Source organism: Hyla sarda, chromosome 8 (genome assembly GCF_029499605.1).
Source record: "Hyla sarda isolate aHylSar1 chromosome 8, aHylSar1.hap1, whole genome shotgun sequence".
NCBI classification, from domain to species: Eukaryota; Metazoa; Chordata; class Amphibia; order Anura; family Hylidae; genus Hyla; species Hyla sarda.
In genome coordinates, this window is record NC_079196.1 from 178,951,144 (window position 1) to 178,969,712 (window position 18,569).

The following is an 18,569-nucleotide window of genomic DNA, read 5'->3' on the forward strand; positions in this document are numbered from 1 at the left end:
ATGAATAAAAAGTGATCAAAAAGTCCGATCAAAACAAAAATCATACGTGGAAAAATAAAAAAGTAATAGGGGTCAGAAGAAGACATTTTTAAACGTATAAATTTTCCTGCATGTAGTTATGATTTTTTCCAGAAGTGCGACAAAATCAAACCTATATAAGTAGGGAACCATTTTAACCGTATGGACCTACAGAATAATGATAAGGTGTAATTTTTACTGAAATATGCACTGCATAGAAACGGAAGCCCCCAAAAGTTACAAAATGGCGTTTTTTTTTCGATTTTGTCGCACAATGATTTTTTTTTCTGTTTCGCCGTGCATTTTTGGGTAAAATGACTAATGTCACTGCAAAGTAGAATTGGCGACGCAAAAAATAAGCCATAATATGGATTTTTAGGTGGAAAATTGAAAGGGTTATGATTTTTAAAAGGTAAGGAGGAAAAAAAGAAAGTGCAAAAACGGAAAAACCCTGAGTCCTTAAGGGGTTAAACATGGTATCTTGATCAAGACACAGCCTTTGGATATCCACATGACATACCATCACTTCGCTATGTTTTTCTTGGTTGCATTCTGGTCCTTTGTTCAAAAATTTGGAAAAGGAGTGAGAATCCTCATCTTCTGACAAACTTAGATCCAATGATAGATCTGAAAGCATGTATTCCTCATCTAGTGTCGAGTCAGTCTCATAGCTGCTGTGTTCTCCACTTGAACAGCTGTAACCAGATGTGTTGGGGGCTTCACAATTTAGCTGAGAGCACAACTGGTCACAGTCACTGATATGTGTAAGGTCTCTATAAACTTCACTGACCTCCTGTGCACCTGTCCCTTCACTCTTCTCGTAGTTAGAAAATGGATGAGATTCAGTTGAGCCAGAAGTTAGATTATTCCCAGAATCTAAAAGTATTTCTTGTAGTAAAGCAAGTTCTGAAGATCCTTTATCAAATCTAGTATATGTTTTCTCATCAGAACACTGTGACCCATTATTTGCATTCTCAGAAGATACATGCCTCATGATTCCTGTCTTTCCACCAATAGAACCATCTTGTGTATGTTTCTTGGTGTTTCCATTCACTTGAACAATGATAGGTGACTCTTTGTTTTCAACAGCGAAGAACACATATCTGGCTGGACTGTTTGCTCTTTTGTATTTTGGAGACTGTATTTTATCCTGCATTGTCAGATCTATATTTGAATCTGTAATATTAGATGTTATATTATACATGTTCTCACTAAAAAGCGATTGATCCTTGTTATCATCTGAAGTTCTGACGGCAGTGCGTCTATCCACCACTGAAGTGACCTGATCAGATGTCTCCCTGTTGGTCTTAGTCTTTCTTAAAGATACCGGAACTTTGGCTTTTTTAGAACTAGGAAGGCCCTGAGATCTTCTCTCTGATAAGCCATATTTCCTTGTTTTTAGTGATGAGTTTCCTTCAACTATTCTTGGTGACTGGATTGACTTCTTTTTATTTATCTCAACACTATTTAAATGATCATTCTCTTTCTCAGTAGTTTCTACTTTTCCATCATTTATGTGTGGAAACTCCAGTTTCTTCGAAGATACCATATAGGAAGAGTGCTTGTTGTGTTGGGGTTTAGTGGAGGTTGGTCTAACGTTATCTTTTGTAAGCTGGCAGGTTTTCATATCTGAAAATACAAAAGAACATGTTACAATATAAAAGTCCTTTTATAGTCCTGGATGGGGAGGTTTTTGGGAGAGAAAAAAACTGCATGTACTATCTCTCAGCAAGATTGATAGGTCTCAGCACCGCTATATAAAGCATAACATAACCCTGTGGGCACATGTGCAGCTATCTGCTACTCCTTCTAAATGCAGCCCCGATAGCCACCAGGTATAAAGTGCTTCAACGTAGACAGATAATGAATCACAAGGCACATAAAGAAGATGAAGAACGGAGAACTAACCGGCATGTCTTAAATCAGGAACACCTTTATTCCAAATGTGGGAACATCGTGAATGGGTGAGCGGACTTGCAGAAAGAGCTTCGGTCAACGGACCGTATCACGTTACTGCGCTTCCTCAGGCCCTCTGGGCCTGAGAAAGCGCAGTAACGTGATACGGTCCGTTGCCTGAAGTTTCTCCTGCAAGTCCGCTCCCCCATTCACAATGTACCCCCATAAGGAATAAGGGTGTTCCTGATTTAAGACATACCGGTTAGTGCTCTGTTCTTCAACTTCTTTATGTGATTTGATTTTGGGAGAGGCTGGTTACATCCTACAGCAAATCATTTTTTAAAGCAACTTAGTATTAAAAGGTATAAATCACTAAACACTTGGCCTCATTTAGGTTCCAGAACAGTCCACAACACTTGCTATTGATCCCTACAACTAATCTGAGAGGTTACCTGACCAAGAAAAAAATTAAAAAGTTTGGGATTTCACCCACTTTCACATGTTCTTTTTCAGTTAAAAAAAAAATACTGCTCCCCAATACCTTCTCAAGCTCATTTCACACACACAAAATTGCACGTGACTTCCGGGATTAGCAGTTTGCTGCCCCCTTCTTAATCCTACAACTCCCATGAGGCAAATCACCCTTGCTCTGTGTGGTTGTCCCTCCCTAATCCCCACTCAAACAGCAGCAGTTATGTTGTTTTACAATGCAGCTAGAGCATGTGATATAACACGTGGGGACAGTTCCATTGATCTGCTCTCAATGTGCCAAAGCATTGAGAGATCTGGGCTGTGAAAGGTGCCATAGCGGCTGGCTTGAATCAGGACAGCAAAGCAAGCCCAACCCCCCCCTGTGATGACACAGATCGCTGGCGTCACGTTACAATTTGAAAATAAAGATATATTTAGAAGAAAAAAAAGGTTGAACCTTGGCCTGGGGGTGTGAATGTGAGTTTTTCATGGACTACACAACTTCCAGGGGCAGTATACACATCAGATATTTCAATAAGCAGCCAATATCAGTAATATTTTTAAGAGCGAGGATTTTCTACCTAAGTAGCCCTATGAGATAAACCTAATGTGACAGTAATTACAAATATAGCTCTCCTCAGGTGCTCAGAAACATCGGGTCTTCCCCACGACTTCTCTGCACTATGAGGGGCATGCACTGTTCGGATATAGCTGCAGCAACACGCTACATCTGTCACAAGATGGACTACACTATTAGTGTAGTATGCCTCGGAAATTACTATGCAGAAGCAGAGACTCCCTGCTACTGTACATACTTTGCTTGGAATGTCAATGACAGGAGGCACTGCTCCAGTACATACACTACTGATGATTGAAGTATAAAATGTATGCCGTGCTGCTCAAGTACAGCGTGTAAGCAGCTAATACATAAATATTTATACTCTGTTCTGCCTGAGGGTGTCCGGTAGAGATGAGCGAACTTACAGTAAATTCGATTCGCCACGAACTTCTCGGCTCGGCAGTTGATGACTTATCCTGCATAAATTAGTTCAGCTTTCAGGTGCTCCGGTGCGCTGGAAAAGGTGGATACAGTCCTAGGAAAGAGTCTCCAGCCACCGGAGCACCTGAAAGCTGAACTAATTTATGCAGGATAAGTCATCAACTGCCGAGAAGTTTGTGACAAATCAAATTTACTGTAAGTTCACTCATCTCTAGTGTCCTGCCTAGTTTATCCACTGGGAGTAAGCCTGGCTTACTGTACAGTACAGTACAGTACATGAGCAGGGACTCCTTTAGTGTGAAATGTGTTCCTGCTTCTCTACGTAGTTTCTGTGGTGCCCTATGCTAGGATGCCATGGAAACTATGGGGGAGATTTATCAAAACCTGTCCAGAGAAAAGTTGCTGAGTTGCCCATTGCAACCAATCAGATTTCGTCTTTCATTTTTAACAAGGCCTCTGAAATATGAAAGAAGTAATCTGGTTGGTTGCTATGGGCAACTCATCAACTTTTCCTCTGGACAGGTTTTTATAAATCTCCCCCTATGTACTTAGCAGCAAGGAATAAGTTGTATGCCTCACTGCTACTATAAAGGATTTGACCCACAAAAATGGGATCATCTGACTGGCATTAGTTGTTCAAATAAAAACCTATTTAAAGGGAAACTGGCAGCTGGTTCACCCCCAATAAACCCAATAGACAGGGCTATAGTGTGGGTAAACCAGATTAAAATAAGATATAACTTACACCGATTGCTGCTGCCTTTCATGAGACACAAGAAATATTAGGGTCCATTGCTGATATGATAGGGTCCATTGCTCTCATATGCCCGCCCACCTCATAAATATTCATGGTGGGCCCTTCACCAATGTGATAGCACTGTCGGCATATTGGAGCGGCAGCACCGATCGGAGTAAGTTATATCTTCATTTTAATGAGTTTCCCTTTGAATGTGTTATAGGCAAAATATTGTATTTATTATGTTTACAGATTTACTTAAACAGTTTTGCTCCTCAAACACAAAGGCCACCCAACTCTTTCACATGACTATTGGTTACCTCTGATCACTGCTGTTTGTGGTCTGGTGGCTGCAGAAACGGGTCCCGATACGTGCTTCTCAATAGTTTTACATGGGAAGAGCCAGTTGTTATATGGAAATACGTACTGTTTTGTCCCCATCTTTACAATAACCTTCTTGCAATACCAAATGCAGGCTGGTTGAAAAATAAATAAATGCATCATGTTAGCTTAGGTTAATACACAACTGACACTATATGCCAAAAAAAGCAAACAGAGTCACCTAGATATCAAGAATAATATATATATGTATATAATATATGGAGGCATTCAAACATCAAAGACCGACATCATTGGAATTTCAACACTGCTAACATGGACACATGAAAAAAGTAAATAATAATAATAGCAAAGTGCATGAAATTAATCAATATGAAATAAATCAATATTCATGAAGTGCATATGTGAGACAATATTTTAAAGTGGTGCCTGAAATGTACCAAAAAGGTCAGCATCAATCACATATATACATTGGCATACCCAAGTAATAGTAGCGACCAGTGTGAGATCGGGGATGATGCCAGCGTAACTATGGTTACTATACTATTACTTGGGTATGCCGATATATATTTGGGACTGATGCTAGACTAGACAGTCTAAAATGTGCCAGATTTTTCACAGTGTACCATGATGTTGATATATCTGGTACATCTATAGTCTGTTTAGTTTATACTAACTATAAATTGGTTTGCTTCAAACTAAAATGTTATATCACAATACCAGAAAGCTACACCCCCTTTTAAAGGGAGGCTTGAAAATATCTAAAAAGTATCTTAATAAATGTGGCATAAATTGCTTATTGCACCATAACTCCTAAGGCTGCTTTCACACTATAAAATTCATCCGTTTTAAAGATCCGTTTGATGTTCCGCTATGAAAACCCTGAAAATCGGCCATTAAACGTCCGTTAGAAAATCCCATTATAGTCTATGGGATTTTTACATTATCCGTTTTAATCCGTTATAGTCCGTTATTGATAACGGACGTTATTTTGTGACGGGAGAATGAACGAAAGAAATAGTGCATGCACTATAACTTCCGTTGCTATCTTCCGTCACAAAATAACGTCCGTTATTAATAACGGACTATAACGGATTAAAACGGATAATGTAAAAATCCCATAGACTATAATGGGATTTTCTAATGGATGTATGGGATTTTGTAACGGACGTTTAATGGCCAATTTTCAGGGTTTTCATAACGGAACATCAAACGGATCCTTAAAACGGATGGATTTTATAGTGTGAAAGCAGCCTAATCCGGTACCACACCTAAAGCCATTTCTAATGAAGAAGCCCTTTAATCCAGCCATAGATGCCTGCCAGGCCACATCCAAATGATACTTCCGTGTTGGCTGGAATGCCTAGATGAGGCAAGTATTTACAGGAATTTTACAGGAAAAAATCTGACATGACTAATCAATGTTTCTAGAAGTATTCTGCAATGATTGCCTATATGAAAATTTCCTCCATTAGTTGGCTGCAAAATACATTACCATATCACAGGTACTTGTTGTATGGATCAGTAACACAGCACTCATGTGATGACCATCTTACAGGTCCATGCTTGTATGGATCAGTAACACAGTAAGAGAAGTTAATCAAGTTGCTGCGACCATGCAGACCTACCTTTATCTTTTTTATTAATTCCTATAGACATGTCAGTAAGTTCTCCAACATCCCTTGACTTGGCATAAAAAGTAAAAGCCTTTAGAAGAAAACAGAAATGTTTTAGTAGCAGGGCCTCAAGCAGAATTATTATAGGTGGGGTTTCCAAGTGCCCATGATTTAGGTAAAAATTACCCCCTTTTACTGACTCTTGATGGCACTCTAGTGCCACTGGTGTACCCTGATAATATCCTGTAAAAGTGGAATGAAAAAAAATTGGAAAAAAAAAATTTACTCACCTGCCACTAATCCCCCACTGCTGCCGGTCTCCGATACTGAACGCTTCCTACTTGAATTGACCACTCATCCAATTATTGGCCTAGGCAGGTCACCACTGTGGCTGAGCCACATACCCTCTGTCCTAAGACGCAAGCAGAAGTGCTCAGCAGCAGGGACTGGCAACAGTGGGGGATCAGTGGCATGCCGTGAGGGAAATGAAGGGCTGAATGTAGGTTTGACATTAACTAACAAAATATGTTCATCTGGGTTTTCTGAAGCCAGACATGGGGTGACCAGTTCATCCCCTTAATATTAAAAAGAGGGGGGGGGGGACTTTCCCCAGAGCAGATCTGGAGTTGATGATTTATTGGAGCAGAGTCCAGCTCTTACCTGCCCAATGGTAGATGTGACCGCGTTGAACAATGGATTTTGAAGGGAAAGTGTAATTGATCTGCCGCTTACTCCATACAGTCGTAAAAATAGGGAAGGTGTAGTTTCTTCTTGAAATCTGGCTGTGGCATGAACAGCAATTTCATAATCTATGTTCTCACTTGTTTCTGGCACCTGCAGTGTACATAAAGATTGTGCTTGGAGCCATAGTTGCAAATCCTAATAGTGAGGTTGTAATTCTTCAACTACTAGGGAATGGATGACAACTGACATATTGTCAGCCACCAATTGTGCAAGTTCTCCCACTTAAAAAGATGAGAGGCCTGTAATTTTCATCATAGGTATACCTCAACTATGAGAGACATAATGAGAAAAAAAATACATAAAATCACATTGCCTGATTTTAAAAATTTTATTTTGCAAATTATGGTGGAAAATAAGTATTTGGTCAATAACAAAAGTTCATCTCAATACTTTGTTATATACCCTCTGTTGGCAATGACAGAGGTCAAACATTTTCTGTAAATTTTCACAAGGTTTTTACACACTGTTGCTGATGCACATCTCCTCTAGAGCAGTGATGTTTTGGGGGCTGTCGCTGGGCAACACAGACTTTCAACTCCCTTCTACAGGTTTTCAATGGGGTTGAGATCTGGAGACTGGCTAGGCCACTCAAGGACCTTGAAATGCTTCTTACGAAGCCACTCCTTCATTGCCCGGGCGGTGTGTTTGGAATCATTGTCATGCTGAAAGACCCAGCCACATTTCATCTTCAATGACCTTTCTGATGGAAGGAGGTTTTTACTCAAAATCTCACGATACATGGCCCCATTTATTCTTTCCTTTACACGGATCAGTTGTCCTGGTCCCTATGCAGAAAAACAGCCCCAAAGCATGATGTTTCCATCCCCATGCTTCACAGTAGGTATGGTGTTCTTTGGATGCAACTCAGCATTCTTTCTTCTCCAAACACGACAAGATAATTTTTTACCAAAAAGTTCAACTTTGGTTTCATCTGACCATATGACATTCTCCCAATTCTCTTCTGGATCATCCAAATGCTCTCTAGCAAACTTCAGACGGGCCCGGACATATACTGGCTTAAGCAGGGGGACACGTCTGGCTCTGCGTGATTTGAGTCCCTGGTGGCGTAATGTGTTACTGATGGTAGCCTTTGTTACTTTGGTCCCAGCTCACTGTAGGTCATTCACTAGGTCCCCCCATGTGGTTCTGGGATTTTTGCTCACCGTTCTTGCGATCATTTTGATACTAAGGAGAGATCTTGCGTGGAGCCCCAGGTCGAGGTAGATTATCAGTGGTCTGGTATGTCTTCCCTTTTCTTTTCTTTAATTCAAAGTTTTTTATTGGTTTTTCACTTGTTATCAAACGTCACAGAATCAGACAGGAATCCAATCATATTATAAAGAATGAGTAGCACAACATTACATCGTAAGATTCCCACTTCTGAGGAAACCATGCTAACATCTGTGAGAATATAGCAAATTGTGGTTAGAACAAAAAATAAAATAACAATAATAATAATAATAAAGGTGTGAGCTACTTTACCAGATCATGTAGCACATCACTCACGGTTCCAAATAGATCAAGAACTAAGTAATAGAACATAATAAGAGTACAGAAGTTCAGACCTAAGTTGTCATCTGCCCAGGTGAGAACACTACGTATAATGGGGAGTTGACATCCAAGATTTCCATCGAGTCAGAAATTTGTCATGTGTATATGTAGCTAAGGAGAAAGCCTTTTCATAGTTACAGATGAGGTTCAAGAGGTTGACTACTTCACTGAGGGAGGGAATTTTTTCCGATTTCCAGTTTCTGACTATATGTAATTTGGCAGCCATATATAAGTGGGCAAGAGGATACCGCACCTCACAAGGGACCGTATCAAAGTTCATGCGGAGAAGGACCTCCTCCGGGGCCAGGGTGTTCGGAGACTGCAGCATTTTGGTGGATAGCATTTCAATCCCCTTCCATAAATCCTTGAGGCGAGGGCATTCCCATAAAGTGTGAAGGAGTGAGCCAACCCCACCACAACTACGCCAACACAAGTTAGAAACAGTATTGTCAATGAGATGAAGTCTGGAGGGTGTGTAATACCATCTATAAATCGTTTTTGATACAGCTTCCTGGTGGTTCGTCGATCTGAACAGTGTACGTGAATAGTTGAGCGCAGTGGACCACTGCTCTAGCGTAAAATCCTTCCCCAGATCAGATTCCCACTTTGTCATGTAATGATGTTTGGATAAGGCACATTTATCATGGAGAACATTATAAAAGAAGGTAATACCCTTTTTCGAGTCACCATTTAGATAAGTGAGTATGTCTCTCGGGATCTGGTGTTGGGAAGAGAAGTCTCTAGTCAGCAGACTACGCATTTGTAAGCTTTTATAGAATTCCCTATGGGGAACGTGAAAAGTAGCGTGTAAGGTGGGAAAATGAACATCTCCCTCTGGGGACAGTAGATCTTGGGCATTGTAAATGCCATATGTTTCCCAATGACGAATCTGCAGGTCCGGGATCAGGTATTCTAGGTAGTCAAGTGAGAAGGTCTTAAGAGGGCAGGGGATGCAAAATAACTTTTGACGCAGAGCATACCTCCACGCTGCATCAGATGAAGATACAGACAGGAGGTGCGACTTGGGGGGCTGTCGACCCCTCAATTGTAATAACATGCGGGATCTCAGAGAGATAGGAAGGGAGGAGTAGGACTCCACCTCCACCCATAATTTTTCAGTATTGTTAGACCACCAATTGGTAATGTGGTCCAAATGGCATGCCATTAGATAGTCCTCCAAGTGCGGTAAGCCGAGGCCCCCCCCTCTCCTATGTAAGGTCATTATGCGTCTAGCAATGCGAGGTCTTCTGTTTTGCCAGATAAATCGTGAGAGGTGTTTGTCAAGGGCAGAGAGATACTTTTTAGGAAGAATAATCGGGATAGTTCTAAACAAGTACAATAGTTTTGGAAGCAGCATCATTTTAAACGTTGCCAGTCGCCCAAACCATGAAGGTATAGATTTGGCATAGTCTTGCATGGAGCTATACAGGGATTGGGCAAGTGGCAAGAAATTGTCATGGAACAGTTTAGTTGTAGGGTGGGTAAGGCGGATACCTAAGTAGGATAGTGCGGAAGGTTGCCAGTCTAACGGAAACTTTTTACGTAGGGAGGAGATAAGGCGGGGATTTAAGGCTACTGGCATAATCTGGGATTTGGATGTATTCAGTTTATAGTAGGAGAGTGCGCTAAATGTCTCTATGGTCGAGAATAGGTGAGGTAAGGAGTCCTCTGCGTCCGTCAAGGTCAGCATCACATCGTCGGCAAAGAGCGCCAGTTTATGTTCAGTCGGTCCTATCCGTATACCTTTGACATTGGGATTCTCTCTAATGGCCTGGGCCAGTGGTTCAATGGATAGTGTGAACAGCAAAGGGGAAAATGGACAACCTTGTCTGGTCCCATTCGACAGGGTGAACTGGTTAGATAGGGCTCCATTGGTGAAAACCTGCGCCGCCGGATTAGAGTACAATGCTGCAATCGCCGTCACAATGGAGCCCGAAAATCCGTATGAACGGAGCGCTGAGAAAGCATATCGCCAGTTCACCCTATCGAATGCCTTTTCGGCATCCAATGTCAGGAAAACAGACGGGACTTTGTAATGTTCGCAATGTTGGAGAAGAGAGATCACCTTTCTCGTATTATCCGGGGCCTGTCTGCCATTAGTAAACCCCACTTGATCCCTATGTAGCAGTTGGGGAATAATTGGTTTTAGACGTTCCGCTAGTATTTTCGCATAAATTTTCACATCACTGTTAAGCAGCGAAATAGGGCGGAAATTCGATGTCTGTTCAGTACTCTTACCCGGCTTGGGGATGGTTGTGATAAGGGCCGATAACATCTCTTTGGGTAAAGTGCCCGACTCCATCGCCCCACCAAACACCCTCAGCAGGTAAGGGACTAAAATCCCACTAAATTTACGGTAGTATTCGTTAGGCAACCCGTCAGGTCCTGGCGCCTTATTCACTGGGAGCGAGTTGATCGCTTTTAGAATTTCTGCAGGAGTAATCGGTGAATTGAGGGAGTCGAGCACTGGTTTGTCAACTCGAGGGAGCCGTATGGTGGACAAGAAGCTATCAATGGCCTCCTGGGTCGGCTGCGGGGTGTTCAAGTCCGTGTGCAAGTTGTAAAGCTTCTCATAATAATCTCTAAAGGCATTAGCTATACCTCTAGGAGAGGCCACAGGTGTACCTGATAGCGGGTGTTTGATACAAGCTATTCGTTGCTTGAGGTGAGCTGGTTTAATCCTCTTTGCTAATAGAGAACCCGGTTTGTTATCGTGAGAATAGTACTTTAATCTAGTCTTTTTAAAGCTCCTTTCACATTGATACAATAGAAGCCTACGGAGATGCATACGCTCGTTCATCAAATCTGTCAAAGTTTGTTGCGAGGGAACTCCTTTATGTATAGCTTCCAATGCAGCAATGCGGTCAATAGCTGTCGTAATTTGAGTAGTCCGCTGACGTTTGAGGATAGAACCTAACTGTATGAAGGTGCCTCTGATAACTGGCTTATGGGCCAGCCATATCGTGTTTTTGTCAGTAGTAGGAGAATCATTTAGGGAGAAATAGTCTAACAGGGCAGACTCAATTTTCTTGGAGTGTTCTGAATGTGAGATAATGTGTGTGTTCGCCCTCCAAACGAAGTCACTATGTTTTGGAGACTGCTCTGAGAATGATACATTTACAGGGGCATGGTCGCTCCAAGTAATTTGTCCTATGGACGTGTCTAGTGTTTTATCAAGGAGAGACCTGCTCACTAGTATCATATCAATACGTGAGTAAGAGCGAAATCTGGGGGAGAAGTATGTATAATCCCTCTCTGTGGCATGCTGCAGCCTCCAAACATCAAACAAGTCCTGGTCGCCCAGTAGGGAATTAAGGGAGAAAGATCTATGGGAGGATTGATCCGACAGGTCCACAGTGGGATTAGAGATCGAATTGAAATCCCCACACACTACGACCTCACCTCTTTTGTGAAGATCAAGGAGTCTGAACACCTTCCTCAGGAACCGATTTTGTCTAGAATTTGGAGCATACAGATTAACAATTGTGTACTCGACATTATCAATATAGCATACCAATAGGACATATCTACTATGTGGGTCAATAATACACTTTGTAATCTGGAAGGCAACACTATCTCTAACTGCAATCAGTACACCCCTCTTTTTGGAAGAGTAAGTGGAGTGGATAACATGTGGGTACTTTCTGTGTCGAAGCTGGGGAGTGTTAGTGGAGGACAAGTGCGTTTCTTGAATGCAAGCAATGGTCGCATTGCATCTCTCCAGCTCCTTCCACAGAAACTGCCTCTTGTATGGACTGTTAAGTCCATTCACATTCAGTGAAATTACATCAATTCCCATTTTAAGGTTACAGTGTCAACAGTAGTCGACCTCGGAGACGGACAACTAAACTTCCTCCCCACAAGATTAAAAACCCGACTGGTGCCTACAGACACCAGACGGGGATGTCACAACTAACAGCAATGCAATCAGAGATAATAGCAATATGGACTTAGCTATCTGAGTTGAGCAAAATAATAAGAAAGGGAAAAAGGAAGAACCAAATAAGAAAGGTAGTGGACAACTTGGCGGCAAGAATCACAACAAACTATGCCAGCTCTGGGGTAAACGTGGAACAAAAAGGACAATCAATCAAATACAGAAGTCATTCTGCATAGCATCACTTGCTTATCAGGAACTCAGCCATCAGGATCTCTATCATCAGCAGGAGGAGGAGGAGGGCCGGCTCTCAGTGGTTGATTTTCGGAACGTAGGTCGCCTGTAGGTGCATCGTCCAGAAGGCCCCATGACTTAAGCATATCCATGCCCTCATCTACAGAGGAAATGGCATAAGTCTTCCCTTGGCGTACAATCAACAATTTAGTAGGAAACCCCCACCTGTAGGGGACAGTCAGGTCTCGGAGCAGTCCTGTGAGAGGGCTAAGATCCCTCCGGGCCTGTAAAGTTGCTGCAGACAAGTCGGCATACATCCGAATATTGCTGTACGGAACTGGGAGCGAAGGGTGTTTCCTTGAATACTGGAGCAATTTATCCTTAGTTTGAAAGAATGTAAATCTCGCCAGTACATCTCTTGGCAGATCATCAGGCAGCGAGCGCGGCTTAGGCACCCTGTGTGCACGGTCAATGCTGTACTCATAAACTTCCATATCTGGTAATAAATTCCTAGTCAGTTCCTTGACAAATGGCAGGATCTGGGGACCCGTCACGGATTCTGGAATGCCGCGGAATTTAACATTATTACGGCGATTCCGGTCCTCAGAGTCTATGAGTTTAGCTTGTAATGCAGATACTTTATCCTCCAGGGTATCATGAGCCTCCGCCAGAACGTTATGCGTTTCTGCAAATGTCACCATATTGTTTTCTGTGAAGTTCATTTTTTGCTCCAGGACCTGCACAGATGATCTCAAAGGGTGCACAATCTGGGTTAGATCTCTGTGCAGAGAAGTGCGAAACATCAGGAGCATCTCCTTGAGCGTTGTATCGGAGACCACTGTGTTAGAGGTAGGGTACGCCTTAAATAGATCAGGGTCAGGCAAGGTACTCAGGTCCGCACTAGGTAGTGGGTCAGATTGGGTCCCAGGAGACTGCAGTCTAGGGCGCTGTTTCAGCGGGCTGACTTGGGGAGATTCAGGAGGATTCAGCCCTATTTCAACTTCACAAACTCCCTCCCCTCCATTCGCCCAGGGTTCGCTAGTATGGCCGCCTCCCTTCCCCACAGAGAACTCACCAGCCCGCAACGGCACCTGGGCGTCCGGTGAGCTCCAGTGCTCCGGGATCTCGAAGGACAGCCGATGGTTCAGCTTTTGGCGTCTCGGGCCGTCTGGGCTCGTCTGCGGCGTGTTCCCAGAGCTGCAGTCTCTCGCTCTCTCCGCCTGGCTCTGCAGCTGCGACTGTAGGTGAGCGCGGGCCGCGGCGCCATCTTCTCCAGGCCTCTGCCGTTGCATGCCGGCCGGGAAAAAGTGTTGTAGGGGCTTAAATCTTCCCGTTTTAGAGTTCCGCTTTCTGCCCGATGTTGCCATTCTGTTCGCCCACACTTTAGGGTAGCTTTTAGTCGCTGGTGGCAGATTTAAATGCTAATAAAGGATGCTTGTGCAGGAGCGCTCTGTTCAAGCAGCCATCTCAGTCAGCGTCCAGACCACGCCCCCCCATGTCTTCCCTTTTCTAATAATTGCTCCCACAGTTGAATTCTTCACACCAAGCTGCTTGCCTATTGTAGATTCAGGCTTCCCAGCCTGGTGCAGGTCTACAATTTTGTTTCTGGTGTCCTTCAACAGCTCTTTGGTCTTGGCCATAGTGGAGTTTGGAGCGTGACTGTTTGAGGTTGTGGACAGGTGTCTTTTATACTGATAACAAGTTCAAACAGGTGCCATTAATACAGGTAACGCGTGGAGGACAGAGGAGACTCTTAACCCCTTAACGACCACGGACGTAAATGTACGTCCTGGTGCGGAGGTACTTAGCGAACCAGGATGTACATTCATGTCCTGTGTATGACCGCGAGCATCGGAGCGGTGTTTGCGTCATACACTGCAGGTCCCACCGGTAATGGCGATTGCCCGGATGTCTGCCATTAACCCCTCAGATGCAGTGATCAATACCCTATGCATAGCACTGAACAGTATTAGCAATCAACTGATTGCTATTGATAGTCCCCTATGAGGACATAAAAAGTGTAAAAAAAAATTTTGGAAAAGTGTAAAATTAAAAAGGAAAAAAAAGTGAAAATTCCCAATAAAAATGAAAATTGTCCCTTTTTCCCACTTTACCCCCAAATAAACTAAAAAAATTTTTATAAACATATTTGTTATCGCCGCGTGCGTAAATGTCCGAACTATCAAAATATAATGTAAATGATCCCGTATGGTGAACGGGGTAAACGTAAAAAAGTCTAAAAATGCTGCTTTTTTGTCTCATTTTATTCCCAAATTTTTTTTATAAAAAGTGTTATCTAAAAGTTTTATATATGCAAATGTGGTATCGATAAAATGTACAGATGACGGCACAAAAAAGGAGCCCTCGGGGGCGTGGTCTGCCATGCAAGCAGTGCAGACGTGTTCCTGCTGAGCTCCGCCGCCACCCGCACTTCAGGGACCTGAAACCTGCCTTTATGCCGAAGAGACGCTCCCGGGGCACAGCTAGGAGGACCCTAACCTCTCTGGCACCCCCCACGCCGATCTCCAACTTCTTTGCCCCGCTGGCGACTGTACCGGAGGCCTCTGAAATGGTCCCCCCCGGGCCGCAGCCATTGCATGCTCCAGCTTCCCCGCCACTGGACGCTCCGCCCCCCGAAGTAAGGCGCGCGAACGGTGTGGAGCGGGCGCAGGGCCGACCTACGGAAGGACCCCCAGCTGCTGCCGCAGGCTCCAAGGGACGGGAGGACCCCCTGCTGGAAGCCGCCACACCGGTTCCGCCACTACTGATTGACCTGCCGCTGACTGACCTGTGCCGGAGTCTCGGGCCTCCCTCACCGCCGCTGGCGGCCTCTCCACTGCTGCGCCACTCTGCAGGTACGGGCACCGGAGGCCTTCATACCCCGCTCAGTCCTCGACCTTGGGGGGAGACTGCCCCCTCCCCCAGCCCTCGTTTGGACTCTGCCTGGGCGGCTGAACCGCTCCCCTCGCCCATTGATAGCAGTGGGCTGAGCTCTGGTGTCCCCCAGATCGGCAGCTTGGACACTTTGACCCCAGTAATGGCTGCAGCCCCAACGGCAGCCGCAGACCCTGGATCCCCTCTGCTGTTCCCCCGGGGGGCCCCATCTACCCCTGTCCACCCACCAGTAGAACAGCATGGGCCTCCTTCCAGCCCCACCTGGGCCTCCCACCAGGGTAGCCCCTGGCTGGCCTCGCCTGACCTTCCACCTTCCCAGGGGGCTTCAGCAATGGCCCCCCCGCTATCCCCTGGTCTACCCGCTGTAGACACCCATCTCGGTAGCCTCACTGCCAGTACTCAGATCCCCAACCAATCTGCAGCTCTTATCCTTCAGGCCCACCCTGAGCTTCAGGCCTTGCTTTCCTTCTTACCTACAAAGCAGGACTTAGCTGCGATTACTGACACTCTGAAATCAACATGGCGGCAGGACCTACAGGCGGTCCAAACTGAAATGGACTCTCTGACCTCTAAAGTGGAGTCACTGGACTCATTTCGTTCTGAAGTGCGACATTCCCTGAGTGAATTACGCACCACGATGTCTCAACAGGCCACTCACCAGAGACTTTTGCACTCTCACCTGGATGACCAGGAAAATCGCAACCGTCGCAATAACGTCAGGATTCGTGGCCTCCCTGAGGCGACACGAGCTGAAGATCTCTTGCCTACAGTGACTGACATCTTTAATTCTCTTCTGGGCCGGCCGGCTCAAACTCCTCTAGCTATTGATAGGGTCCATAGAGCCTTGAGACCCCCCAGTTCTGACCCAAATAACCCCAGAGACGTCATTTGCCGTGTCCATTACTACTCGGAAAAGGAAGAGATTATGAGAAGGGCCAGGCAGCTCAAGGAGATTGACTTTGTTGGTGCCAAGTTATTACTGTTTCCTGACCTCTCCCGCCACACCCTGCGCCTACGGGCTGCCTTGAAGCCACTGCTTGCGGAACTGCAGTCACGTCACATTCTTTACAGATGGGGGTTTCCGTTCGCTTTATTTGCTCACCACCAAGGGAAATATGCTACACTGCGCACTCCGGAGGATTTGCCTGACTTTTTGTCTGTGTTTGACCTCCCACCTGTTCAACGCTGGACTGGGAAAGACTTCTGGACAACCCCTTTGCACCTGTTCCACCGCCCCAGCCCCGTACACGGAGGCACCAGCCGGATGGACCTTCGCCAAGACCGCAGCGCTCCCGCCGCCGACCCCGCAGTCTCTCCGGGTCAATGGATGGTCCAGGTGGCTCGGGAGACCGCTGAGATCCTACTGCTGCTGGTCCTCTTTGATTTACAGTGTTGTGGTGACCTTTTCTGATTGCTCTACATGCTGTGGTTCTCTCCTGGTACTACGTTTCTCCTCCTCTCACCGTTTTCTTACTGTCCTGTGTCCCCTTCTCCTCCCTGGTCTGTATACTAGACTCCCCGCGGAGCTCCTCTATCTCATACTTCCTGTCTCTTCCCTCCCTGGATGGCGGCTTGGCCTCGGCTGCTCGTTTTATGTCATCCCCTTCATCTTCCTTTCCCTCTTGTCTGTCACTTCTGCACCACCTGCTGACCTACCCCCAATAGGTAGTGACAGGATTGTACCCCTGTCCGGTTATAGCTTGTGCTACTGATAGGATATTTTTGCAGGCATCCTAGCTGACCTGCTAAGTTTTCCCCAGTTTAGTTTGTTGTCTTTTTTTTCTTTTTTTCTTTCTCTTCCCTCTACCTCGTCTAGTGTCAACTCCTCTCGTTCTTTCCCCATCCTACACACCTAGTTCCCCTCTTTCCTAGCTGCCTCGCGCCCCCCCCCTCTTCTGCTGTCGTCCTTCCCTCTCCCTTCCCTTTTTTCTTTCTTTCCTCTCTTCCTATCCGGCGTCCCTCCGACGCACCCCCCCCCCCCCTCCTTTTAATTTTTTTTTTTTTTTTTTCCCCTTGCCATCCCCGTTAATATGTCAGTTAAAATAGCTTCCCTGAATGTTCAGGGCTTTAATGTCCCTGAGAAAAGAGCTAAGATCCTTTACTCCATGCATAAACAACGTGCCTCCATCTTATGTTTACAGGAGACCCATCTCTTGCGCGACCACGCAGCCGTGGTACGCAACAGATACTTCCCTGTTTGTTTTCATAGCTGCGACCCCTCCCATAAGGTTAAGGGTGCCTCTATTTTATTTCATAAGTCCCTACCTGTCCATGTAATAGACTCTAAACTCGATACCGAGGGGCGCTATGCCTTTGTTTCCTGCACACTCCAAGGTAAACCCTATACCTTCGCTAATATTTATGCGCCCAACCATGGCCAGTTGACGTTCCTGCAGCATACCTTTGATGACCTCACCTCCTTCGCACAGGGCACTCTTATTGTCTGTGGTGATTTTAATGTGTCTTTGCTTCCCTCCTTAGATTCCTCCTCTGGGACCTCTGCCCTCTCGTTCACGCAATTAAACAAGATCCGAAAGCTTCTACATCTGATGCAACTGTCTGATCCCTGGAGGTTGTACCACCCGGACGCACGTGACTATACTTTCTATTCTCATGCACGACAGACCTACACAAGACTGGACTATATTTTTGTTAGTCACTGCCTTCTCCCTCAGGTTCTTTCAACGACCATAGGCTCGATAGTGTTCTCTGACCATGCCCCGGTGTTCTGTGATTTGTCTCTCCCGGACTGTCCGCGGGGGGAGTTTGTGTGGAGACTCAACGAGTCGCTCCTTTCGGATTCTCTCTGTTTGGCGGATCTGAAATCAGCGACTACTAATTTCATGCAGGATCATGCCAGTGATCCTACCTCCCCTCAACTTAAGTGGGAGGCCTTAAAATGTGTGCTCCGTGGTGTTCTGATTAAGCACGGTTCTAGACTTAAGCGTGAATCCTCCCAGAAATTGAAGGAATTGCTAACCCGCTTACATACTTTGGAGTCTCGGCACAAATCCTCCCTGTCGGATGAGGTGCTTAAAGAACTCATGGACGTCCGCAGAGACATTCCGGTTCGCATAGATAGGAAGTATAACCGGTATAGACAGATCTGTTCTAGTGTGACTTACGAATGGGGCAACAAATCGGGGCGACTGTTAGCACGAGCGTTGCGTGATAGGAGAGCGGCCACGCATA

General features: G+C 45.1%; 1 protein-coding gene across 13 annotated transcripts in view; it reads right to left on the reverse strand.

The window, feature by feature from the left end:
- Window positions 1–18,569, reverse strand: part of LOC130283909 (uncharacterized) — a 58,675-nt gene that overhangs the window by 12,967 nt on the left and 27,139 nt on the right. For 10 of the 13 annotated variants that reach the window (XM_056533631.1, XM_056533634.1, XM_056533629.1 and 7 more), the window contains 4 exons: window positions 6,737–6,910; window positions 6,089–6,167; window positions 4,442–4,597; window positions 539–1,647 (listed from right to left, as the gene is read on the reverse strand). In XM_056533631.1, coding sequence (XP_056389606.1) covers window positions 539–1,647; window positions 4,442–4,597; window positions 6,089–6,167; window positions 6,737–6,910 — 1,518 coding nt within the window. The remainder of the gene's footprint in view (window positions 1–538; window positions 1,648–4,441; window positions 4,598–6,088; window positions 6,168–6,736; window positions 6,911–18,569) is intronic. The other 3 variants (XM_056533640.1, XM_056533633.1, XM_056533635.1) reach the window with 2 other exon arrangements.